General features: G+C 45.8%; 1 protein-coding gene across 3 annotated transcripts in view; it reads left to right on the forward strand.

The window, feature by feature from the left end:
* The window catches only part of SH3KBP1 (SH3 domain containing kinase binding protein 1), a 332,811-nt gene that overhangs the window by 290,192 nt on the left and 16,592 nt on the right, over window positions 1–26,027 (forward strand). For all 3 annotated transcript variants that reach the window (XM_070365436.1, XM_070365437.1, XM_005897720.2), the window contains one exon: window positions 8,191–8,276. In XM_070365436.1, coding sequence (XP_070221537.1) covers window positions 8,191–8,276 — 86 coding nt within the window. The remainder of the gene's footprint in view (window positions 1–8,190; window positions 8,277–26,027) is intronic.

The following is a 26,027-nucleotide window of genomic DNA, read 5'->3' on the forward strand; positions in this document are numbered from 1 at the left end:
GAATTTGAATGTCTAGCAAGCTCCTGGGGCTGCTGCTCCCATTGGTTTCCCACACCCACTATGAAAACTGCCACCAAAGTGAGAGCCAGGGAGACTGAAAGGCACTCGTGGTCTTTGGTCACTAGTTGGCCCTTGGTAATCCCAGTCAAGCTGATTCTGTACTAACTCAGGTTGAGTTGAAGAAATAACAGATGGTCAACCGAGCACATGTAGACTTGCCTTGTGAGAAACTCAGCTATGGGGAAAAGATGAAAAATGGGTGCTAGACATGAACTCAGTGATAAGAGAGGAGTGTGTGTGTCATTCATTCATTTCAGAAATGTATCAAGTGCCTCCCCTCGAGCAGGCCTTCTGGGTGGCAGTTAACTCTCGTAACCAGGCCAGACCTTCTTGCTCACCCATTGCTCCCTGGGCTTTGGAGCCAGCCCCACCAGGGTCAGAAGTCCACCCCTCTGCTTCTTTACCCTGTGGCTTTGAGTACGGTAGGCACCTCCTGAGTCTCCATTTCCATCACTACCCCCAGGGCACCTGGCTCCTCAGCTAGTGCTTGTGAGGCCCTCAGTCTATCTTTTTTCCTCGCTGAGAGAGCTCAGTGGGTAACCTTACTGGGAGAGGGGTTGCCATATGGTGATAAGCAGATCAGGCTTGGTAGCCCTGAGGGAATGGGGAAATAGGGACACCCTCAAAACTGCACAACAAGGGGTCTCCAGGGAGTAGAAGCAGAGGGAAGGCTGGGGCCCGAGGGAGGGCGGGTGATGTATGGAGCACAAGAATCCTACAGGATACTAGAGAAATACCTGGTCATCGTGTAGAAATGTCTGTGCAGTATTTGCTGGCCTCATTTCATTTGTATGTATAACTCTCTCCATACATCTTTCTACCCTCACAAAGAATGAATTTTATTCCCTGCAGCAAGATCCAGCAGTAGTGTGGTTTAGCCTTAGTTCAGACTGAGCCACATTGATTTTCCTGCCAGTGATGGCCAGAGACAGGCAAGGAATCAGCAGCAGATAGTGGCACCCTGCATGGGCACAGTACTACATGGTTCCTGTGATGCTTTTCCCATGGGCTGTTTCTTTGAACACTCTTCCTCCAAGTGACACCCACCCCCAGACTCTTCTCAGAGTTGCTTGATGATGAGAACTCCCTCCTCCAGGCATCTGAAAAGCCCCTTGCCCCTCTGAGATACCCGGCTGTGGGTCTGCAGATGAGGGCTGTGGGTGTCATTGTTCTTTGGCCTCAGGGGATATGGGGCTCGTCATGCCCTGGATGGGCTCTGGACGGAGGCCTATTTCCACACACACTTGCAGAGTCTGCACAGAGAACAGAAATGTGGGGGAGAATTGAGCGGGCAGTGTCCCATCATCTTCCAAAGTGTCTTCACCAACTATAAATAGCCAAGCCTCTCTGTGCTCATCCAAACAGGGACACGGTGCAAGGGGAGAGCTGACAGGAAAACCACTCTGGTCCCCACTTCCTGCACCCCTGGCCTCACTGCTGCCACCATTTTGTCCTTTTCTGAAGGAAAGATTCAACCTCCCCAGGCAGGATGGGCCCAGGAAGGGCCATTATCACTGCTTTTTTTGTGAGAGAAATAGCTCTAGAAGCATCAAACATGTGCATTTTGATTATCACTGCCCCAAGGGTGGTGGGCAAAGATAGGGCTGGGTGTTAAGAAGCTTCTATCGAGTTTCAATGTGGCCATCAATTAACTGCATGATCTTGGGCTCATAGCTCCCAGCCTTGGAGCACAGCTCCCTTGTCCATAAGAAAATGGGGGCTTGAGCTGGGTAATCTCTACTCAGTTTTCATAATCAGAGCCTAAGTCAGATGTTATAATAAGGCAGCCTGGAAAGCAGGGGAGAGCATTCACTTCCTCTGACCTCGCATCCTCAGTGCGTAATTGGACCAAGATGAAGGAGGTGAGGAGTAAGATAGGGTGATTTTGCATCAGAAGGGGCTGATAAAACAAGGTTGCGGGGTTGGAGCAAGAGAGAAGAGAGAGAATCTGCAGTCGTTTCTCTAGCAACTTCCCATCTGCCATCTGTCATCCCTGTAAGTGGCTAGACTCCCAGGCAGGATCCATCACTGACTCAATGGACATGAGTTTGAGCAAACTCCGAGAGACAGTGAAGGACAGGGAAGTCTGACATGCTGCAGTCCATGGGGTCGCAAAGAGTCGGGCATGACTGAGCAACTGAACAACAACCCAGGCAGGATGAAAGCTGGGGGGAAAATCAAAGATTGAAGGTGCCCCTCAGTGATTTTCTGAGAACAAGGGACAAGGATTTTCTGGTTCTTTTTTCTTTCCATTCTTTCCCAGCTTTTTTTCCCCCTGTAACAATTTTTAGACAGTTAAAACCCAAGCATTTACATGATAGTAATAGATCCTGCTGAGGGTCCAGAGGGGAGACTGACAAAAAGATTCATCGTCTGGACTTGGAATCTTTCGCTTGGTAGGAATAAGTAGAGTCACTGTTTCCCTTCATCCCCACTCCCCTCTAGAAGGGTTGTGGGGTCTTTGGGTGGATTTTAGCTGCTGCTGTTAGTGCTGCTGTTCATTCATTTATTTATCATACTTGTTTCCTTGCCTCGGCCTCCTGTGCACTTCAGCATCTTTTCCAGGCCACATGTCTTGGCTTAACTGTCCCAACTTGGGCTAAATTGGGCCAGGCCACTGGCTGAGCTCATGTTCTCAGGGGATGCGCATGGTGCGTCTTCCACATTTCCAACTGTTCATGTGCCCCGTCTCACGTCTCGGATCTGAGGGGGAAGAGCAGGCCCCTCTGGGTTCAGGTATGTGATTTTTGTTTATTATTAGCACTTTTTATCTCGGGGAGCAAAGGCAATGTCCCCAGCCAGCAGTGAGCTGCAGTGACACAGGTGGCCAGGCCTCCACCCTGCCACATAGTCTCCAGGACCAGCAGGCTGAGTGAAGCAGCTCTGAGAAGTAGTCAAGAGCTTGCGCTCCAGAGTCAGAGTTAGTAGGTTCAAATCCAGATGCCACCACTCTGCTAGTTTTATAACCTTTTGTCGGCAAGTGACTTCCTCTCACTGAACCTGAGTTTCCTGCTCTATATAATGAAAAGAAGGGCCGCCCAGGTGGGCTTCTCTGGAAAGCAGCCTCTGTGGCAGTGTTTAGAATGCAAGATACGTGTAGGGGTCAGTGCCTGTGGGGAGAGAGAAGGAAGCCATGTTGGGCAGAGGGAGAAAAGTTGTGATGCTGCCTTACCAAAGCTTCGGCCAAGTCCATGGAGCTCTGGGACTAAAACAACCCCTCTGACTTGTTGATGTTCAGTTGAAATGACCGAGACTTTTTTTTAAGTTAATTTTTTAACAACAGAAGCATTTTGTATTAGGGTCTAGGCGACTAACAATGTTGTGAGTTTCAGGTGAAAAGCAAAGGGACTCAGCCATACGTATACATGTATCCATTCTCCCCCAAAACTCCCTCTGAAATGGCTGAGACTTTTATACCATGAAGCGTGGGTCACCCTCAAAAGGCCAAAGGAGGCTCCCTGCAGCTGAGGTGGTCCCTGGAGGGGCCAGCACCTCTCCTAGCAGTGGGGAGGGGGGGAACCCACTTCACAGAATGGGGCTCTGGGTGGTGCAGCTCTCTGTCTGCCACACAGAGGAGATTCTTCAAGGGACAGTTGGGGCAATTGAATCTTACATGGAAGGATCTCATCTTCATGCCTGGTTCATGGTAGGCAGCCACTCAAGTGTGGTACTGCTGTTAGTTCTCTGGGATTGTGGGTTACACTTAATCCTGCCGGATGTCCTTGGGCTGGTCAGCCCATTCCCTGCGATTTCAGGTCCCTGGCCAGCAAAGCATGGAGACTCTTGGTTGCTAGTTGCCTACCCAAGTCACGTGTTTTAAGTGTCCATAATCAAATCCGCTGAAGAAATACAAGAAAAATAACATTATTTTGGTTTAAAAATCAGAGTTGAGTGAGGGTCACATTCCGACATTGTTGGCTATGTGCGGATATGCCTGCTTTCTTCTATTTTCTCCTTTTATTTAACAGCCATGGGCATAGAAACTCACCATAAAAAATAATCCTCACGGGAGCTAGTAAACTACAAAAGGATGAGCTCTTTCCTCTTTTGTTGAATTTAGTAACATCCTTTTTGCCAAAATGGTGCCCATGTGTTGGGCAGACTGGAGGAGAACGGGGACCATGGAGGGCTGCAGCCTCATTGGGTGTCAGCCGCTCCAAACATGTGCTTTGGAGAATTTCAGAAATTGTGCTATTTTTCAGAACTGAAATTCATTAGCTTTGTTGTAAGCATCTATAAATACAGTGAAAGGCATTTACAAATAGACATTGTAAAACGCTTCCACACCCACAGTCTGAACACTGTCAAAACACCAGCTGCAGCTTCCCTACTTGGAAGGATCAGCACCTTTTTTAAACTGCACCTACTGTGTTTTCAAAATAGGCTTGCTTCTGGCCCTGTGTAGAAGATAATTTCAGCTGAAAGCCTGTGTCTGCTCTTGGCATGAGGGATCAGAGCTCATTTAGAGATGGGGGTGTTCCAGTCTTCTTCCTGTCAGAATATGGCAGGCACTTTAGAATCTGGGGAGGGGTCATTCACGGGTGCTGTTTCCTATTTCTTTGGGCGGACGCGTCTCATCACCTGGCCCTGTCAGTGGAGGCTTTCTAACTCTACTACCCACCCACCCCCGCCACAGCTGGTTCCCAGGTGAGTTCCAGGTGTGGTCACAGGGGATCACAGAGGCCCCTGGATCCCAGAGATCCTTAAAGGAGAGTTTGTAGGTAGGGGCCAGGCAGTCTTGTCTTTTACCTAGATGATACTACTGGGGAGAAATGGGAGTGAACAGAAGCTGCCTGAATTGTATGCATCTTTTATTGAAAGTGAACTTTAAACAAAAAAAGAGTGAACTTTCAAAGGAAGGAAAAATTCACCTATAGGCTTATCCTGGAGACAACTGCTATTAACATTTCAAACTGTTTCTTGCCCATCTTTTTCCTATGTATGACTCGGTTTGTTTTCTATCGCTTTTACATAGGTGTGATCATACTGAATGTTGTACAACTTTATGTCTTTTGGGGAAAAGTGTGATTCTTATAAATACATAATGCATTCCCATTTCATGAAAAAAAAGGCAAATGTTCATTCATTCCACAAGTATTTTTGAGTTCCTGCCATGTACTAAGTGCTGGGCTGGTGCTAGAAATCACCCATCAGAATCCCCAGGAATAGCCATTCTAAATACATGTTCTTCTAGCCTTAAAATAAAAAATCCCTCTTCCTAATATATCAGAAGGGCATGTGGGTGGCTGTGAAGTAAGGTGTATGTCAATTTTAACTCGTGTTTTTTAGTTGACATTGTAACATAAGCATTTGTCCCTGTTGTCATGAACTACTTAATACATATCGTTTTAATGGTTATATCAAAGTCCATCAAATATCATAGTTTTTAAACTGTTCCCCTATTTATGAGAAATTCCAGTTCTTTTCAGTTTTCCTATTTTATAGATAATGCTGTGAGAAACATCTTGATCCACAGAACCCATTTGTGTATTTCAGACTATCTCTTTAGCATAGACCCCCAGATGAATGTTTCAAATGCTATGAATATATACCCCATTCTGAAAAATTACTACTTTTTACCCTGCCCTGGTCCCAAAAGGCTTGGAGGTAACTTTCGAAAATGCATATAAAAGAATAAAATAGTTAAAAGGGTGACAGTAAAGTGGAAATAAGGGCAGATAATACAGCCCAAGATCAGATGAGCACAGTAATGCACATAGAGTGTTCCACAGCCCCTCGGGAGAGGCTCATGTTGGACTGGAAGCTTCCATGTGTCAGACCAAAGAGGGAAATGGTAGCTACAAGATTCACAGTTCCCAAAATGCACGAATAAGCCATGTGTTCAGAAACAGCTGAGTTGTTCTGACATACATGTGGTTCACTGATGTACAAAGTTCCTCCCCCCACCTGCACCTCCAATACCCCCACCTTTGCCCTGACCGTCTCTGCAGTGTCACCTCCAATCATCTTCCCCTTTGGCCAAAAGAAAAAAAGGCTAGTGGAATTAACTGGACCTTCCTTGCCTGAGTGACGTCTTTCCCCGGACAGAACATGTGTTCTCGTAAGTTTTAGTCCTTGGTGTGTTCCCAAAGGACAGAGTTGGCTGGCTGTGAGCACGACTTGAGTTTAGTCCGGGAATCGGGAAGATGACAGCCCCAAATCATTCCAGCTCCATAGCTACCAAGTAACAAGATTAAGAACCCTCAAGAATTTTTAAAAATGAAAGTGCTTTCTTACTAAGAGTAAGAAATGTATTTCTAAAACATTTCATTCAGAAGGTCACATTCAAATTAGCAGATGCAGGAGCCCTGCCAGTAAAGTGTTTTGAAATAAAAGTCCTCAATCCTGCCACTCCAGTTGGCTCAGCGTCTGTCCAGGCGTGTGTGCTTGTGGGACCTGGGCTTCAGTAGCCAGGGGATGTGTGTGTGTGGGGGGGGGTTACCTGTGGAAACTCGGCCCAGGGGTCCCACAACCTTGAGGGTTGAGGCGAGGCAGTCTCCTGCTCTCACACAGTCCTCAAGTTGTCTTTCCTCTTGGTGGGGACCAAGCCATCTAGCCTAGCCCTGGTCCCGTGGAGTTCTCACCTCTGCTCATCTTCTGGCAAGGGCTCTTGAGGTTGAGAGTCAGTCTTGTTCATCTGGGAGCTGAGGGAAGCTGACCTCTTTCTCCTGGGCCTTCTCCACTGTCACAAGGATATGCGTGTCACACCGAATGCCACCCCCATCACCTCTTCTTGAGTGAGGAACCCAGAAGTCTGCCTCTTACCTCCAGGTTCATGGGTTGCCAGCTTCAGCTTTCTTCTATCCCCATTGCCTCCAGGACACACCAAACCCCATGGAACTCAGCCCAGCACCATTGACCTTTGCCAACTGACCTTTGCCAACCTTTGTCCTTTCACTGCTCTCTGGGGACCTCAGACTTCAGCCCTGAGACTCCCTGGCCAGATGCCTCCCTCCCAGATGCCTTGGGCCCTTGCTCTGTCATGTCCTTTCTCCCTTTTCCTCCAAGGCCCAACTATAAGGCCACCTTCTCTGTGTGCCTATGGCCTGCCCACAGGTATCTGTCCTGACCCAGTTCTTGATTCCCTGAAGACTGAGATGCCCCTGTATCTTACTCAGCCTATGCCATGTGTGCTTGGGGCTCTCTGTCTGTCTCTTTCCCCCATTTAGACCATGAAACACCCCCCCCAGAGTGGGTGCCACCTGGCTTGGCCCTCTCATTACCAAGTATCTCTCATTACTCAATAGCCATCAGTGTGGTGGGTATTTGACAAATGCTCCTGGAGTGAATCTGTTACTTGTGTAGTTTGGCTACATGGTGACCACAGGGGTTGTGACCAAAGTCTCTTGCTTTAAGAGCAAAGATCTGCCTGTTTCACTTGCCATCACAGACCTTGGATAATCTAGTTTGTGGCTCATGTCCCTGAAAGGGTCCCCAGAACTGCCCATTTTGGGGGGACTTGGAGGAATCTTCTGCCTGTGCATGAGTGGCCTGTTTCTCTCATCATCTTGGAGGCCTGTCCACATCCTCCCAACGGGCTGCTCCTAGCCCACATACAGAGGAAAGTCTCTTGTGTCCCAACGGGCCTGGGGGCACCCACCCAACAGCTGTCTCATTTTACGGGCCCCCACCCTAGCGCCAGCCATCAGGCTGCCAGATCTCAACTTGACACCTTGTGCCTGTCAACAGCCTGGCTGATGCCTCAGCTCCAGGCCAGAAACCCTTTTTCTCAAGGTTAAAAGTAGCCGACCTTTGACAAGTGGCACTGGCTAAATTCCTGTCTCCTTAAAAGGGAAGCTCCCGGTTATCGTTCGCTGGTGCTTATTTGGCCATGGGGCGGGAGCGGGCCCTGCGTCGCACCCTGTGGGCCAGCAGGAGGATTTGTGGCTGAAGGTGCCTTGCTGAACACTCGTTATTAAAATAGCCATCTTTGAAAATGTGTGTGGGAGAGGAGGGCTTTCAGTGTATCGGCTGGTTTGCACCAAGGCCCACGTGGTTGGACAGCTTGTCGGCTCCCATTGGCCCCCTCCCAGGAAACAGTGCGACCCACCCCAGGCGCAGCATACCCCTTAAATTGTGTGCAAGAAAGCTGACAAAATGATTATTAAAAGACTTGTGTCTTTAATGTAGGGGTGACGGTGCCAAGATCGACTTGGTGGGCAGCTCGATACCTGGCATGCTGGACAAGGACCTCTCAGATCGCAGCAATGACATTGGTGAGTAAGGAGAGCATTCTTCGTTCTCTTTGCAAAACTTGAAAGGAGCTGCAGAGCACGGTTTGCCCCTTCCAGTGGCCTGCTGTCAGCTAACTCAACCATTTAAATGCGAAGCTAACAGCCCTTGGTCAGTTTTGATGTTGCAGTTTTCTAAGGAAGGGATGTGAGGATGGTTTCCACATTAAAGCAGAATGCCTGGGATTTTTACTCTCCCTGACCTTTGGAGAAATTCCTTGCGAGGTCTAATGAAAAGAAATGATGGATAACCTTTTGGAGAAGTGGACATTAGCATTTATATTCATATTTTCCAGCGATTTATGTATTTAGTGTAAAAAGGTGAATGGGTGGACATGCCGTGTGGCAGAATTCACTGTAGACACAGCACTAAGTGTTTTTACTTTGTGTTAAAAATGAGCTTTGGTGGAGTAATTGCCACTTAGTTTGGAACATGAGTTTTCCTAAGGTCAAGATCCCACCATGTGGCAAATGGGAAGGTACCTGGAGCCTGTGGGTAGACAAGTCCGAGGGCTTGAAGCGGGGGTGTGCGTGGGTGGAGTGCGGTCAAGTGCATGCTGTTTGGGTGATAGCCCTTTGAAGAAGTCTGGGTTCAGGGACTACATTAATTTCATCTTTACATCTTTATTTGTATCCATAATGGCCAGAAGGATACATTTTGGAATTAGCCTTTTATAAGTGAAATTTTTTATTTTGAAATAGAGGTTCACACACAATTATAAGAAACAATGAAGAGAGATCTACATACCCTTTGCCCAGTGTCTTCCAGTGGTGACATCTTATGAAACTAGAGTGCACGGTCACAGCGGGATATTGACATCGATACAGCCCGTGGGGCTCTTCAGTTGTAGCAGTGCTCGTGTGTGTTTAGTTCTCTGCGCTTAGGTCACACGTGTAGGTTTGTATATCCACCACCAGAGTCAAGATGCAGAACGTTTCTATCACCGCTAGGATCCCTCATTGTGGCCTTTTTATAACTATTAATACTAAGCACACCTCCCGCCCCGCTTCCCTTCCCTAAGCTCTGGCAACCACTATCAGGGGTTGATTTGAAGTGGAAGGTTCTAGCATGATTTGCATCGGCTGCTCAATTTAGAAACAAATGGCTGACAGTTAGCAGGCCTTGTAAGAGGTACTGGGGCGCCTATCATGAGCAGTCTTATCACCTGGGGTTACTCTTTTTGGGGTGCTGTTTTATTCTGAACCTACTAATCGAGTTGCATCTTTGCAACTGCTGACCTGCAGTCTGGTCCGGTCTTATGACAGCCTGGGAGTACGATACGTTGTTGTGACCATAAACACCACAAGTACTTGCCCTGGTTTCAGAAACTCTTTTACATCCTCTCATAGCCTTTGAGAAGCCTGGTCAGGAAGTGTGACCAGGAGCTTTTGACAGCTTGGGCTGATGCAACAATAATAGCAACACTGGCCTGCTACAGCTTTGGACCTGGTTAAAGGGCAGAAAAGAGCAGAGCAGCCATTGGCTGTGAATGAGAAGGAATCATCAGAATGAGCGTGATTAAGTCCTGGTTTCACTGCTATGGTTCAGCCTTTGGGCCCCATGCTAAGGCCGGCTGGCCCATTGGCAAAGTGGCAGTGAGGGTCCCATGGGGAGCCCCCAGGAAAGGAGGTGTTACCCACATCCAGGATGCACAGGGCTATGCCCTGCTGTGAAGGGCATTGGCCCTTAAGCCTTGTTTCCTTTGGGTCTGAAGATGGCTAAGGTGGCTGTCGCAAAAATAAGAATCCTAGGATTTTCAGTCTGATAATGTAGTTCGGAAATACTGGGGCGTTGATGGAGGGGGCTTGGCCTATGCAAGCTTTTCATACTGTGTATGGATCAGGGAGCCCAGAAAGAGATGCTGATGTTTGGTTCACTCTCATTTTTCCAAGAAGACATTAATCCCAGAAGACTAATTCCTCAAGCTAATAATTTAATGTATATATTATTTGCATTGCCAGAAATAATGATTGGCAGCCTTGTCAACAACCACTAAATACTTGAGTATCTACTCTTCAAGTGCAAGATTTCAACAGATGCCAGGGTCCTTGTACACAGGCCCCACTTTCCAGGGGCTTTGGGTCTGTTGTGGCCCCCAAGACAGCAAATGGGAAGTGTCACACTGACTATGCTAACTAAGTGTTAGAAAGTAATACTGATCAGAGTTGGAGCTGCTCCATGATGTCCAGGATGTCAGGGCAGGCTCTGCAAAGTGGGACAGACTGACCTGAATCTGGAAGTTAAATTCGCTTCAGTCAAGGCAGAAGCAGGCAGGAAAGTCACATGGGGAGTGCTGATCCTGGGCATCGGTCAGCCTGGCACAGAGCAAGGTGCTAACCCAGAAATGGAAGTCAGGGCTGCTCTGAATTTGGGAGGGATGGATTTGTCATTTTTTCTATAGGCAGTGGGAGCCATGGGTGGTTGACACTGAAGTGACATGATCAAGTCTAAAAATTGAGATAATAACTGGTGGAGCTTTGTGGAACCCATCAGATGAAGGGTAGATGGGTGTCAGGGAGTCAGGTTTGTTGATAGTTCACCTGAGAGGTAGTGAGAGAGAGCCAGAGGCCAGCTGCTCACAGGAGGATTGGAAAGAAGGGGGATAGTTGTGGAGCAGCAATGAGAGAGAATGATCATTGGTCCTCATGAACAGATCAGATTTGGGAGTGGGGAGGAGGAGAGACTGATTTGTTAGCTCTGAGGGTTTTTAGGGTTGGGGGACTGACTGAGGTGGGGGAGTGACTTGGATTGAAATAAACATATCCAGAGGAGAAACTGGTTTGGGGTAAACATGATTAATTTAAGCATGTTGACATTGAGATGTGGTCAGACATCCTGCATCGGTGCTCCATGTGGATTGAAGGTGGAGGCTGAGGCCAGAGAGGTGGGCAGGGATTGCAGTGGAGATTAGAACCTTCCAGGAGATGAGAAGGCAGGGCTGGGCACCTGAGGACCTGGGATTGAGTGTTGATTGTGCTGCTTCCTGGCTTGGTGACCTTCTGTAATTTACACCAACTCTCTGAGCTTCAACTTGCTTTCTCTGTAAAGACTACTACTGTCTCTCTCAGCTTCTTCACCTTGTCTTCCAGAATTATGTAAAATCACTTGATGAGCTGCTGAAAGGCAGAGATGCTAATTTTTCATGTTGTTTGCTTAAAAGTGATAGTCAGGAAAAAGTAAAATCCTTACCATGAGAAAAGACAAAGAAGGACCTAGAACTGAGGACTAAACCTGGTGCAAAGCCCACACCTAAGGGAAAAGTGGGCTCTTACAGCATCACCAGGGCCAATGGAGGAGAGGATTTTAAGCAGTGTCTTAGGTCCAAATCCAGAAACGTTCTTTGCAGGTGGGTCTGTCAAGATTAGGACATTGCCGAGGGGCTGGGCCTCTTCCGGGCTGCTTTTGTATATCTGCTTTTGTAGCATCTGTTCATTGCTTTGAATCAAGAAGGAAATTATCTGTACCAGAATGTTTTGTTAGTGATTCAGACAATTGAAGCTGTCCAAATGTGGGCCTCAGTGAAATCACAGAATACAGCCTTAAAACCCATTAGAAATCATCGTTGGTAGCTATAAATGAATCTGTGTTTCCTCTTAATAAAGCTATAATTTTAAATTATTATAATATTAAATTAGAGAAGGTGGCTTTTTCAGGTCTCGTGTGGGCAGCTACCAGCATCTGTCTGCCCAAGATAATTGGGAATGAAATCAGTTGGTCCAAAGCTGACTTGCTGATGTCAGTTTGAGATATTGTTTGTATCAAACTATGTGGCCATATTTCAAGTAGCATAATAGGAATACATGGATGAGCTCCAAACAGGCCTGTGCATGAATAGAAAGGAAAATTAAATTGTCCAGTTTTCTCTTGCTGATGGAAGAATCTCTGTTCCGATTGAGTGGGAGATTATAGGCCGCAAAGTCAAGTGCCATAACATTTACTTTTATTATGCAGTATGTTGTAGTTCCCATGGCATGGTGGGATTTCTTGTTACACTTCAATGCTACGGAGATTTTCTGTTCCTCTCCCACTAAAGCACATAGCAACGGGCCTCCAGGTGTGAAGCAGCCTGGGAACTAAGCCATCTAGTTGCAATTAACTGACTTCAAAAAAAGCCTTTCTCATTCCTCTTCAGTTGCTTGACTTCTTTGTTTTGACTCTTGTTTTCCATTCTATTCAAATCTCATCATACTTTTCCCACTTTGGTCTCTTTACATGGACGCCATCCCCTGTTCCCTTGAGGAAGCTGATTCCCCCTGTATTTTTTCAGCAGACCCACAGTTTTCTTAAATTGGGGCCCACTCGGGCATTGGCATAAATACAGGTATGTGATAGAATCGTCACAAAGTGTTTGGAAAGCCTAGGAGTGCTTTCTCAGAATCTTTTATAGTAGAACATGCCTTTATAACCTTTTTGATTCTTCTTTGAGGTACAATTTGTGATAGTTTCTTCCAAGTAAAATAGCTGTGTGTATAACGTCCTGGTATTAGAATCATTCCTCCAGGGCAATGAAGAGTGTATACTCGCTCTCTTCATCTCCCTCTGCTGTCATCCTGAGATTATAGTGGTGAACTCATAGCAATGGGAGTGAGCAAAGGAGAGGAGAAAAGGAGTTAATAGTCGCTGGGTACCTACTAAACGCTTGGTATATTTTATATATTTTTCATCATCATCAACCCTGTGAGGGAGGTGTAATGTCTTGTTTTACAAGGAAGGGGCAGGGACTAAAGAAAGTCAAGTGACTTGGGAAAGGTTAACTGCCTGGTAAATAGCAGATTTGGATTTGAAGCTAGTTCCCCCTGACCCATAGAGCCCAAATTTTCCTGTGTACGAAGTTGGTCTGTATCAGCAGTTCTCAGCCATTCTCCCCAGGGGACATTTGGCAATGTCTGGAGACAGTTTTGCTTGTTACAACACGGTGGGAGTGGGATGCTACTGGCATCTAGTGGGTGGAGACCAGGGATGCTGTTAAACGTTCTGCAATGCACAGGGCAACCCCCACAGCAAAGACCAATCTGGTGCCAGGGTCAGTAGCGCCACAGTTGAGAAAGCCAGGTGGTGAGTTGGGAACAGCTGGGCCAAGGACAGTGTCCCCTCAGTTGAATGCAGCCTTGTGGTCCTGGAATAGCTCATCTTGCTTCTTGGGATTCTTTATAAAACGTTATGTGAAAATGGTTTCAGAGCTTTTGGCACCTGGTGCATTTAGATACCAAAAATTAAATATATTTAAGTTATTCACCTAAACATGGACCAAGGAAGTTGCCATGACCTTTGAGAAGACACTCATTCTCTTTCTCTATAAAAGACACTCATTTCTCTTTGCCCTATAAAAAAATAATATAATTTGCATTTAATTTTCATACACAAACAGTGTTATATTTGAGACTAGTTACTCTCCAAAGACTTAATACCCAGTGTTTAAATGGACATTAAATAAAAGGACAACAAACATGAAATTTAATCAATGCTAAGTTAGAAATTTGTGTGGTAAAGCTGAAGACTATATATAGTTTAAAGCAGTTTAATAGTGACCAGTAACACAAAGTTTTTGTCAATGTGACCCCAAGTCTCTGTAAACAAGTGATGAAATTTTTAACTTACTTGAAATTTCTGCCTTTTACCATAAGAAACCATCTCTTTGGGTTTCTTGGACAGATCTTAGGGGAAGAGTTAGGTCCCCAAGCTTTGGGCTGTTGATTTTTGTGTTCTTTTTTGTTCCACTTCATATTTTTAATTTCCCCTTTTGGAGCTCCCAGTCCAGTAACTGGATCTTGCAGCATTTCAGGTCATTGAGCAATTTCTCGGGTTTATTAGGACAACATATACTGTATCCTGCCTGCCTTAGAGAACCCCGTAAGTGACATTTGGAGTGTTCCAGAAGGTCTCCTGGCTGAACTTGTGTGTGAGCAAGCCACATCTCTAAGCTTATTCGAGAGCCCCAGCTCACTCTGACAGGCAGTGTCCCTTTACCAGTGACCTTCAGACGTGACCTTTGGGATCAGGACAGTGGCCAGCATGACCTGTACAGAGGAAAGGAAGATGTGATACCTGCTGTGTCACCGTCAACTCTGCACATGAGGCTGTGGGGTCTGCATGTGCGGAGCTCTGCTCCTATCCGGGGACACCAGTGAGGATTAAACTTCAAGTCATATCAGGATAATTTGGGAAGCAAGTGTGACGACAAAAGCAAAAGAGATTGTACTTAGGATCGAACACTTTATACCAAGGAAGGGAAACAGATTGAACTTCTAATTGGTGGGTCTTGAACCTAGTCAGTCCCTCTGACCAGTTTTGGTTTCCACCCCGTGCTTCTGGACTTAGCCTTGGCTCATAAAAGGCTCTCTGTCTGGGTACCCCCTGCATTACCTCTTCCCCTGGTTCCCGACCTCACATCTAAGATTCTTAGGACTCACAGCCAATCTTAGAGAAGACAGGCTGATGGCAGGCCTTGTCCTTCTCGGCACTTCTACAACTCTGATCCCAGATGTTCCACTGCCAGATCTTCACCGTTAGAAACATCAGTCCAGACCAAAACTGAGGTGCTCACTTCCGCCAGCTTGGCCCCCTCACAGGGCAACCCTGGCCTTTGGCAGTCTGTCGCATTGTTAGGTTTGTGCTTTGATGGGTGCCACAGACTCCTTTGACCTCGTGACATCTGATAAGCATGAAAGCAGTAAACATTCACAGTGCTAGTAGGAAAAGCTTCGTGAATACTCTAGAGACACAGGTGGAGGTTAAACAAAGCCAAGTGGGGGTGACGATGATAACCAGTGCATAACCTCCCAGGAGCAAGGTATTTGGGAGTGTGAATTATTCTAAAACAGAGAACGAACAGTACCCTCCTGCCCGAGCCACCCACAGCCATCAGCCTGCCCCAAGGAAGAGTGAGTGACTGGTCAGATGAGAGAGGGGAACATTTGGGTGTGCAGCAAGCATCCTTCAGATGGGTCTTGGCTGCAAGAGGGTCACAATGTCCGCTTGCTGTGTGGACTTGTAGCCAGCCCCAGAAGTCCACCTGTGTGCCGGGGCTTTATGCCCTCCCCTCCCTCTCTGGACAGGGCCTGGCACTCTTCGTTCAGCCCAGCTGCTTCACCGCCTCTGCTTTCACTACATGCTGGGACCATTTTCAGCTTTAAGAATATAAATGCAAAGGGATACCCCGTAGGTTCAAAGTAGTCTATATCACAGCAAAGAGACAATATAGTAACCTCTGTTACATACACAGTGTGCCCACTGAGGCCTCTGCGCTGCGACTGAATGTTCAGGTAAGAAGGGAGCAAGTGACGGTCAGCGCTCAGATTGCACATGGCATTTACTTGGCCTGTGATGGCCCTTCCACCCACTGGCTGTGGATTCATGGACTGGCAGAGCCCTGTCTGGCTTCCATTTGACTTGTAAATATCCAGAAGGATACACAACTTGCCAGAAAACCATGCTCAAGTACCCCTTTGTCATACTAAAAGCATTCTGGACAAATGCTTTATGAAGGAGGAAATCTGAGTTCTCAAACTCCTTCTAGTCATGGACTCTTGGGAAGGCGTGGGCTGGGAACCTCAGCCCACTCTCCCTCCCACTGCCTTTGGTTCATTCAGTGACAAAAGTGATGAGCTCTTGTGGAGTAAGCTTGGGGGGCCCATTTGAAGGGAATTGGATCTGGTGGTGACAAGCTAAGGGTGAGGTGTCAGTGAACAACAAGCCCTAGTTTCAAGTCAGAAGATCTTTATTTAGCTTCCCAATGACCTATCGTGGCACTCTCCACCTCTCCAGGCCTGAGTCCTTTCTCTCGAGGTGGTTTACAATCTTTGGAATTTCACAGACTCATTTATCCCAGTTCCCCCACTAAAGCCTTTTAATTTGAAGGACTGCTCATTTTTATTTGACTAATGAAGCACATTTAAAAAAACAAATGCCATCATCTGGTAGGAGATAATCTCCAATTTAAAAATTGAACATACTTGGCTTACTGGGAGACTCACCACGTTGACCTTCTTTTTCTTGGCACTTGACGTGTGCTTTGGAGATAACTTTGTTGTTACGAATGCATACCAGTTCTTGGGAGTGACCTTGGAAAACTACTGGTCTAGCACAGGTCTGCAGAGATGCGGTGTAGGAGGAGGAAACAGGTGGGGGCAAATGAAAGGCCCCAGACAGAGGCAGGTATTGAAGCTGGGGTAAAAACTCAGCACCCAGAAATGAACAATTAGCTTAATTTTTTATAGAGATATAATTGCCAGTTGTTTTAAAAAAAATCACTCATGGAATGTCAGAATCGTAAGGGCATTTAAAATACTTAGTACCTCTGTCCTCTGCCTTTGCCCACGACTGGAGTATGGGGGCCTGCCAATCCTTCTAGCAGCTCTGCCCAGCACAGTAGAACAAGTGCTTCAGCCAGGAGGAACTTCCTCCTCGAGTTTTGCTCTCAGCATCATTTTGGCACTTGATGTGCTTTGGAGTACATATTCTGGACATTGAGATACTCTTTCACATGTGCATTAGAATTTGCTACTTTGACTGCCCTCCACTCCTCTTTCTCTAACCACTGTTGAAGAAGAAATGCCCTGTTCAAAGAACATGCACCCTCTGCCTGCCTGCGGCTCATCCCACTGAAGTGAGCCATCAGCAGGGTGTCAGCCTCTTAGGAGCTTGTTTTTTTTTATCCTTAAACCAGGGGCTTAGAGGAACTGATCCAAGGGGCCCAGTTCAGCCCTGTAGTCTTATTTTTCTGACTCAATCTGTTTATTTTAGCTGAGTTTTCTGGACGTTGAGAAAACTGCTCTGCTGGTAACCGCTGAATCCTCTGTAAGATTAAATAGCTTGTTCTTTCATTTGTCTCTTTGCCTCACTTCCTCTAGTTCTGTTAGTTCCTTAAACCCAGAATTGATAATTTTCTCCTTTCTGAGTTCTCATCCAGGGTTTTCTTTGGCCTAAAGATTCTTGCTTATAAGAGATTTGCTGGCCATCTGGAAATTTAAATCATTAAGAATTAAGGGCATAACAGTTTAGGCAGAACTTTTTATGAAGTTTAAAAATTCATTCACCTTTAAAATACTCATTATGATTTTTTCACCCAAATTCTTACAGAAAAATGTAAAAGGTGGGATGTTTGTCATCCAAAATAAGTTTGAGTACCAGAGAAAACCCTTATATGGAGGCAAGATAATCCCACAGAACCACTGAGGAAAGTGGTGGTGTGTTACATAGACCGTGGGTTTTCAGATAAGGGCACTTGGATTTGAATTCCTAGCTCCGCAATCTGGGTTAAGAGACTCTGAGCTCCTTTTTCCTCTTCTATATGACAGGGTTAGTTACTAATGCCCACCTGCCTCAGAGGGTTGTTGTAGAATTTAGAGCTAATGATGTGACGTGGCTGAAACAAAACAGGTTCTTTCAGAGTGGTAGTTGGTATAGCTGTGGTTCGGTAAGAGAGAACCACATATCACCCTTCATTCTTACCATGACTCCTGTTATCAGAAATTAGGAAAGTTCTTGAACACATAAATCAGCTGAAATTTTGACAACTGTATCAGAGATCTTTTCATATGTGATTTGCTCAGTTGTCTTTTTATATTAAACAGCTTTTTCCCACCCCACAAAGGGGAAAAGGCGCTCACTTAAAAAAATGAAAGAACGTAGGAAGTTAGGGAAATTCCCTAGAATCTCAGCCTCTTCCTGAGATAATCACTGTTAACTTGGTGTACACACTTTTAGAAGTCTTTCTGTGATTGGATGGAGGTTTTTAAAATGTTATCATGTTGAAATACAGTTCTAGTCCTTACTTGTTCTTTTGTACTAAATAATGTGTGTTTGACATCTTTCTGCAAAAGTCACATAGATCAACCTTATATTTTTAAAGGCTGCATGATGTTCCATTGTGTGATTCTACTGTAACCTGTTCATTTTGGGCAATGTTGCAAAGATCACCTTAGGACAATGATCTGCAAACATGAACCTTGGGGGACCATAGAGATCTCCCAGGCCACAGATAGCACCTTGTCTTCTTATGTACTCTTCTTCAGACTCATCTCCTGAGAGTCCTGATGTCACGCTGCTTTTCCTTTCTCACTCCCCTGTCTCATTTGCCCTCTCTCACCTCATGTGGTATAGCCAATCTCTTGCCCACTCCAGGGGTACAAAAACCTCTGGTGGAAACTCAGAAATAATTCTGAGATTGGTGTTAGACTTGATTAAATAAAAGACTCTATTGACTGGACCAAAAAAACACATCCATTTACAAGCCAGTTGGTTTCTAATCCTCTTGCTTCCATCCAAATTGAAGGAGGTACCCACTGAGTTGTTCATTGATAGATAGTTAAAAATAGTTCTTGATGTTAGCCCACTGTCTGATTTTTGGTATGTAACTTGGAAGGACTTCAAAGAATTAAGTGACATTGTGATAACAAAATTCTTTCCATTCCTGTCTACTTATTTTTGTGTTAACAGAGTTTCTTGGCACTTATATCTATAAAGTGGAAAATAGGAATAGAATCAATATCAAGCTGAATATAAATACACATGAAGTGATTGAGGGAGATGCCAAATAAAATTCTACTTGTTATGCTATTAAATTCCTTATCAAAATGTGTATACATATGTTTTGATCATTTTCATAGTAATAATGATAGGTCAATCCAGAAAAAAGTCATTTTTATACCTAGAGCCTTATGATTTCAGGAAATGAAAAAGTTATTTTCAGTTTATATACATGTTCATATGGCAGGAAGAGATGAAAAATTAACAATGGATAAAATTAACAAAAGCATAAAACATACTACATTAGAATAAAATTCAGCAGTGGAAGTATGATGGATATATGAATTCAAAAAGGGAAAGGAATGGTGCAGAATTTCCAACCATTAAAGAAGAACTTATTCATGATTTTTTAAATGGATGATGGTGGTTGTTAAATTGGTATGGTATCAGATTTACATTGAATATATTCAAGAGAGCAATAGTTATATTTTAAGATATCAATGTTTATAATATATAAATTATATTATGTAATATATATAGTAAATTATAATTTCTATATTATAATAGAAATTGTGTGACTAAAATTTGTGAAAAATTTAGATGTCAACTTAACCTGTGTGAGGGAGTACATAGATTTTTTAAATTATTTTAGGAGGAACACTGGTAAACAGTCTGAATGCCCCTAGCCTCATGAATATGTCATTCTACATGAATAGAAACATTGCTATGGGTTAATTTCTAGAAGCAGAATATCTGAGGGTGTACACATTTACATTTTGTGACAGATATTGCCAAACAGCATTACATAAAGGTTGCGCCAGTTTACAATATGTTAGTATTTACTAACATAACTACAATTTCTAATAGATACATTATTTGCTAAATCATTTTCAATGACAAATTTGGGCCTGTAGTGAGCAATTTTTAACAGAATGCAAAAGTGAAGTGTTACATCCCCCCTCCCCCCACGTTGCTGGCTATGGATGCACGTGAAGCTCTTTACTTCTCTGTGCTAGACTTCAGGAAGATGTACCCTACCCCCTTCCCAGATCCCTTCTGCTGATCTCAATTAGGTCACCAGACTGTCACTGCTAATTTCATCTTATACCTGTCTCTCGTATTAGCTAGCAGAATTTGTAATTATGTCTGTAAAATCCTGTCTCTCTCCAGAGGCTCTGAGCTCCATGGGGTGGAGCCCACGGCTGTTTTGTTCATCGCTGCACACCGCCCCCCACCCCACCCCTATGCCTAACCCAGAGCCTGGCTCACAGGTCTCACTTAGGAACTGTGTACTGAATGAAGGAGCTGAGCACATGCGAGAAGAAATAGCACGATGTAGGATCACGTTAGAGATCTTCATTGTTGCTAGCCCCATGTAGCTATTTAAATTTAATTTAAATCATCACACTTAGCCATGTTCTGTGTGCTCAGTTAGCCACACAGGGCTAGTGGCACCATATTGGATAGTGCAGATATAGCCAGTTTCCATCATCCCAGCAAGTTTTAATGGATAGTAGTGTTATAAGTGATTGTCCTTTTATTCTCAGAACTTTCCCTGTGTCTGGCACACAGTAGTTACTTAACAAATGTTTAAGTGAATGAGTAAACAAACTTTATCTCCCTCTTTTTATTCTTGAGCTACAAGTTTCCATGTAAAAGTTACTCTGCAGTGAATAGACCAACATTCCCCCTTAACTTGCCTCACGCCTTATATTTCTTGCCAGAGATTTCTTTAAAGAAGCCAGCCCCCTTTTCAGTCCTTTTAAGAGCACATTTAAATAAAATAGAACAAAGGCAGCTTCTTCTCAGAGCACAGAGTTATTTCTACACACACACAAATTACATTTTCTGGCATCTTGCTCTTGATGGAGGAACAATTCTCAGAACTCACTATCAGTTGGATGAGAAGGAAGGTCCAGTAGGAACACTGCTGTCTGTCCAGTGCTCTGTAATGGAAAGAATGTCACCAGCGTGAATCTAAGAGTGCACCCTGCCACTTTCTGACTGTGACCTTGATAATGTTGTCTAACCTGTGACCTCCCTGTCTCGTTTATGGAATAGAGTAGCCTGCTTGGCATGGGTTTTTGGGAGGGCTGGATGAGCACACTCTCATGAAGGGTGGAGTAGTAGGGTGGCTGACCGGTAGCTCACGTTTGTTTACTCCTAGCCGCCTGTATTGGAGAAGGCAATGGCACCCCACTCCAGTACTCTTGCCTGGAAAATCCCATGGATGGAGGAGCTTGGTAGACTGCAGTCCATGGGGTCACTAAGAGTCGGACATGACTGAGCGATTTCACTTTCACTTTTCACTTTCATGCATTGGAGAAGGAAATGGCAACCCACTCCAGTGTTTTGCCTGGAGAATCCCAGGGATGGGGGAGCCTGGTGGGCTGCCGTCTCTGGGGTCACACAGAGTCGGACACGACTGAAGCGACTTAGCGGCAGCAGCAGCAGCCGCCGCCTGTATCTTGAAAACTTCACCCTAGTTGATAAATGAAAACAAAACAGCAAATCTGCTATATCCATACACATTTTGGAGGGCTTATTTTCCCACAGAATCTAATCATTGCTTAAATGAGAATTTTTCAGTTGGTGACTCAGCTGATGCAGGTGTTCATTGACCCCTCATAACAGGCCCATCTTTGCAGTCTGCACAGATTTTTCACATGAGTCAAAGGATTTTCACGCAGGGTGAGATTTCCTCCTGACCAGACTACCTTGAGATGCTTCTTCTTTGTAGAGAATATACCTGCGGCCCTGTGGGTTTAGAGTTTTCTCATCTTAAATCTTAAAAAAAGAAAAATCTTGTTGTGGCTTGGTTTTCTTTTTTTAAAAGATTTAGCCTTGCTCTTAAATTTCTGCTCCCAGGTCCCACAGCTCCATCATTGGCATCTGAAAACAAAATTCTACCTGCGTGATCTGAAAGGGTTTTCACATAATCTCTCATTTATTAAAGAATAACCGTGCAGAGCTGATAGCTCAGATAACTGTCTCCTTTCCCACCCCCCCCCCTCTGGTGGGAAAACCAAAGCCCAGAAAGGTTGTTTGTTCATTTATTCAACAATCATTTATTGAACACTCACTGCAAGCCAGGTATGGTGCTAGGCCTGGGAAGAACAGAGGTAGAAGCCATGGCTTCTTCCTTGGCTGATGAGGGAGATAGATAGGCCAACAGAGACTGTTAGTTCAGGGTGCTGAACATTGACATTGGAGTGATGAGTCTCTAGGGAGCACTCAGGTCAGTTTAGAGTGCAGTCTGGATTCTTGGAAGAGATCTTAGTTGCCAAGCCAAGCCTTGGTGGCCCCAGGGGAAGGGAGGAGAGGAGAGGGGAGGGGAGAGGAGGAATCACCTGAGGGACAGAGGTGCATCGGCCACATGAAGGCAGCAGGATTTCATTGGCACTCAGGAAGGACTTGAAGCAGCAAAGGAGCATACTCAGATCTTCACTTTACACATCTCTCTCTGGCAGCAGCTTGTGGGATGGTACAGGACTTGGAGTGAGAAATTCATTTCCATGGTTCCATGTAAGAAGTTCCTGCAGCTTTAATGGTCCTTGACAGGACATGCAGGGATGGTGTGGTTTCCAGAGATATTGGGAGGGAGCAATGCTGCCAAGCTTCAGATGTAGGAAACTTCTATTCCAGGACTCATTCTCGAGTCTAGAGCAGCAAACTACAGTAAGTAAGCAGAGCCACGTAGGAGCTCACAAACATTTCCTTTGGTGCCACTGGCCCGCCTCAGGCTGTTGACTCTCCTCCATGTTTTCAGTGGGTGTGTTTCAGGTTGCCTGTGGTCACTGGTACCATCCCTCCCATCAGTGGAAAATGAGCCCACATTTTCTAATTGAACTAAATAGGGTGTGACTGAAACTTATGGAAAATGGGCAACTCCTTGTGCCGTGAAGAGTCCAAAGGCATTTCCAAGCTGACTCCATGTCCAGCATGAATTATCCCCGTATGTCTGCAGAGGGTTCGTCTTCCAAGTATCAGAAAAGCTCAGGACCTCTCATCCTTATGAAACTAACTTTAAAAAAAATACCCCACCTTTGCCAGTTCCAGAGTTTTGGATTGGCTTATGGGCATTAAAACCATTTTTTATTAAGAGGAAAAATTCCTAGCCAGGCTGAGAAAGCTCATATCAGGTTTCAGCCTGATTCATTTCAAAACCACCATGAAAATTGGGACATTTTCTTCACACCACAATGGGTTAGTCATGGAAATTCTGCCTTAATCTCAGCTCCCCCGGCCACAGTCATGAGAGCATGCTCTGTGCCACTGAAAATTTATGTTACAGTGCTGAAGAGCTGCCCCCTCCATTGTCCGAAAGCAGAAGTGAGTTGAAGTTCAAGGTCTGAGGTTCCCTTTTCAACAAGTGACCTCATCTTTGGTGCATCTTCTTCTTTCTGGCACTTTGGTTTTGTTTGTTATTTCCCCAAAGTGCTTTTTACGAGCTCCAACTGTAGAAAGTTCCACATAGCTGAGTCTGTGTGAGGAGGTTAAGAGTGAGGCTCCCCTACAGGCCTCAGCCCTGCTTGTATTGTGGAGTGACAGAGACGAGATGCTCTTCAGGGCCATCTGTCATGGGGATGCCGACTGAGGCTGCTTGCTGAGTGGCCAGGCTTCAGCTTGTGTGGGGCTTTTTTAGTGCAGACCTCAGCCAGTGAAACAGCATGGATGGGCCGGCTGGGCTGTCTCTGCAGCCCTGGCACCAAAGGCTGCCCACCACTCCCCATCACAACCAAGCTGCTCCTCGCAGCCCACCAGCAGCCCCCACTCTATAAGCTGCATGCCTGTAATCAGAGTTCTTTCTTCAGAGAGTTGGTTCATCTGTGGGCTTGCTCGTGTGTTCCTTCATTCACCGGACCGCCAGTATGCCTGGTTGAGTGTGAGAGCACGAAGACGGGTTCCTGCCCTCCTGGGGCTCACAGTCATGTGCCACACACAGACCAGCCCTCTGAGTCATTTGGAAAGTGTGATTTAGGACAGACCACTGTCTCAAACGATGTCAAACTCTCAACTCCCCTGGGGCCTTCATTCTTTCAGCAGGCTTCGGAGGGTGGGTCAGGAGCACAGATGGAGTCCAACAGAAAATTCCCGGGTGCTGCCTGGTCTGCACACCAGAAGATGTTCTGGGTCTGTTGTAAGGGGTCCCGAGGCCACCCCACCAACTCCCCTTGTCCCACCTCCTGCCCTGCTCTGCATGCTGGGCTCCTCGAGTGCCTCTCTCTCACCCCAGCTGCCACATTTCTGACTTGTCACCCCTGTGACCACTGTGGTTACCACCTGATCACCTCTGTTGCCCACCCACCAGGTCAGCAGGGGACCCACCCTGTGAGGAGCCTGACTCCCGATGCCTCACTGGACCCTAGAACCTCTGCCACCCCCCTGGTGGCCCTTGGCCCAGTGCCCTCTCCTCTCCTCCGCTTGCTTAAGTCCTGACTCACCCCCTTCCCTGCCCCCCACCTCTGCTACAAACATCCTAATAAGCCTGGGGAGACGGGGAGCCTGCCTGGCCTAGACTGAAACCCCAGACTAACCCAGTCAGTCCCACGGCGGGAGCCAGGCAGGAGCCTTTTTATTTTTAATTGTCCAGGTGGCTCTTCTCCACAGCCAAGGTGGAGAACCAGAGTCAGCAAGCCTTTGATTGTTCTTTCACAGCTTCAGCCTGCTCCAGTGTTGCCTCCTGAGCTGGCTTCAGTGTCTAGGATGGAGCCATGGTCTAGGTGGTGGCTCTCAGGTCCTGGCAGCGCCTGGCCAAGGCCCTCAGCACTGGCTTGTTTACTGCAACCTTTACGACCCTGTCCTTCGCCTCCTTCCCTCCTGGCTGCTGCTCAGCATTTGCTTCCCCCACCCAGGCTTTCTGTGCCCTGCAAGTACCTTGTGCCCTCCACACCCCTCATCTCCACCCTTCTGCCAGCAGACCTCCCTGCCCTGGGCCTTAATCCCTTCCTCTAGGGCCCAGTTGAGGAGCTGCCCAGAGAACCTGCTAAATTCACTGGATGTAGAGCGTATGCAAAGATGTTTGTGCAGCGCTCCTCCTTAATAAAACAACAACAGAGAGAGAGGAAATGATTTGAAAACTAATTACCCATTGCTAAGGAATTGATTCAGTAAATCATGAACTGCAGTGCAATGGAAGATTCTACAACAATCAAAATAGCCACATGGAATATAATGTTTAGTGAAATAAGCAGAATGCATTACTACATGTAATGTGAACTAGGCAGTCTATTTATAGAAAAAGCCTGAAGGGAAAGCTACCAAAATACTAATAGTGTTGTCTCCGCACGGTAAGGTTATAGTTGACTTTGTTTTGTTGTTATCATTTTATGGCTTTGAAAAATTATACACTATGCACATATTCCATTTATAATTGGAGAAAACAGCAATTTTTAAAAAATTCAGATATTAGTGTCAGATGATGGCTTTTGGCACCAATCCAAGTGTGTAATTGGGAATTTCAATTTCAGACAACATGGAGCTGGTAGAAGCAAGTCCTGGGGTGGGGACTGAAGGGGATTCTTTTAGGAAAGTAAGATTCTCTTAAAGGTAAGGCCCCTGAGAGGGTCAGGCCAGTGAACAGGTTCTAGAGGGACCCACCCCGATCTCCACAGAGCTGGCTGGTGAGTGGGGGCCCTTTTCAGAAGCCTCTCTGTGGCCCTGGGTGCTGATCAGCTCCTCATTGGCCTCAGAGCACTGCTGATGCTTTTCTGGTGCTGTCTCTGCAGAGTTAGCCTTTGGTTACAGTTGCTTTGCCCTGATAAGATGAGTTCATGTTGAGTAATTATTCATTCACCAGGTGCTGGAATAAAGTCATGTCATCTAATCCCAGGGGTAATGTAATGGTTTGTCCTGACCAGTGAGTTGTGCTTGGTTTTGCATATTCCACTCAAGGAAGTAGTTTGCAGACAGCACCTGCCTGCGCATTAATAGAAAAAAGCTGTCACACGGCCAGACTGCTTATGGTACCCCTCAACAAAGGAGCACTCCCCACAATAAGGAAGGGAAAAAAACACACATCATTTTTATCTTTTCTGTCCCGAGCCAGCACATTTGCAGTTGTGGCAGTTTAAGATGCTTTCAGTTGCAGAGAAAGAATATCTGACTAAAATTAGCTGACATAAGGGGAGGGAGAGTTTATTTCACATGGTGAGAAGTCAGGACATTGTCATTCCAGGGTTGTCGAGTGGCTCCTTGAGGTGATCAGTCACCCAAGCTCTTTCTGTTTTTCTGCTTTGCTGTCCTGAAGATCTCCAAGAGCATCTCCC

This window comes from Bos mutus, chromosome X, assembly GCF_027580195.1.
Source record: "Bos mutus isolate GX-2022 chromosome X, NWIPB_WYAK_1.1, whole genome shotgun sequence".
Lineage (NCBI taxonomy): Eukaryota > Metazoa > Chordata > Mammalia > Artiodactyla > Bovidae > Bos > Bos mutus.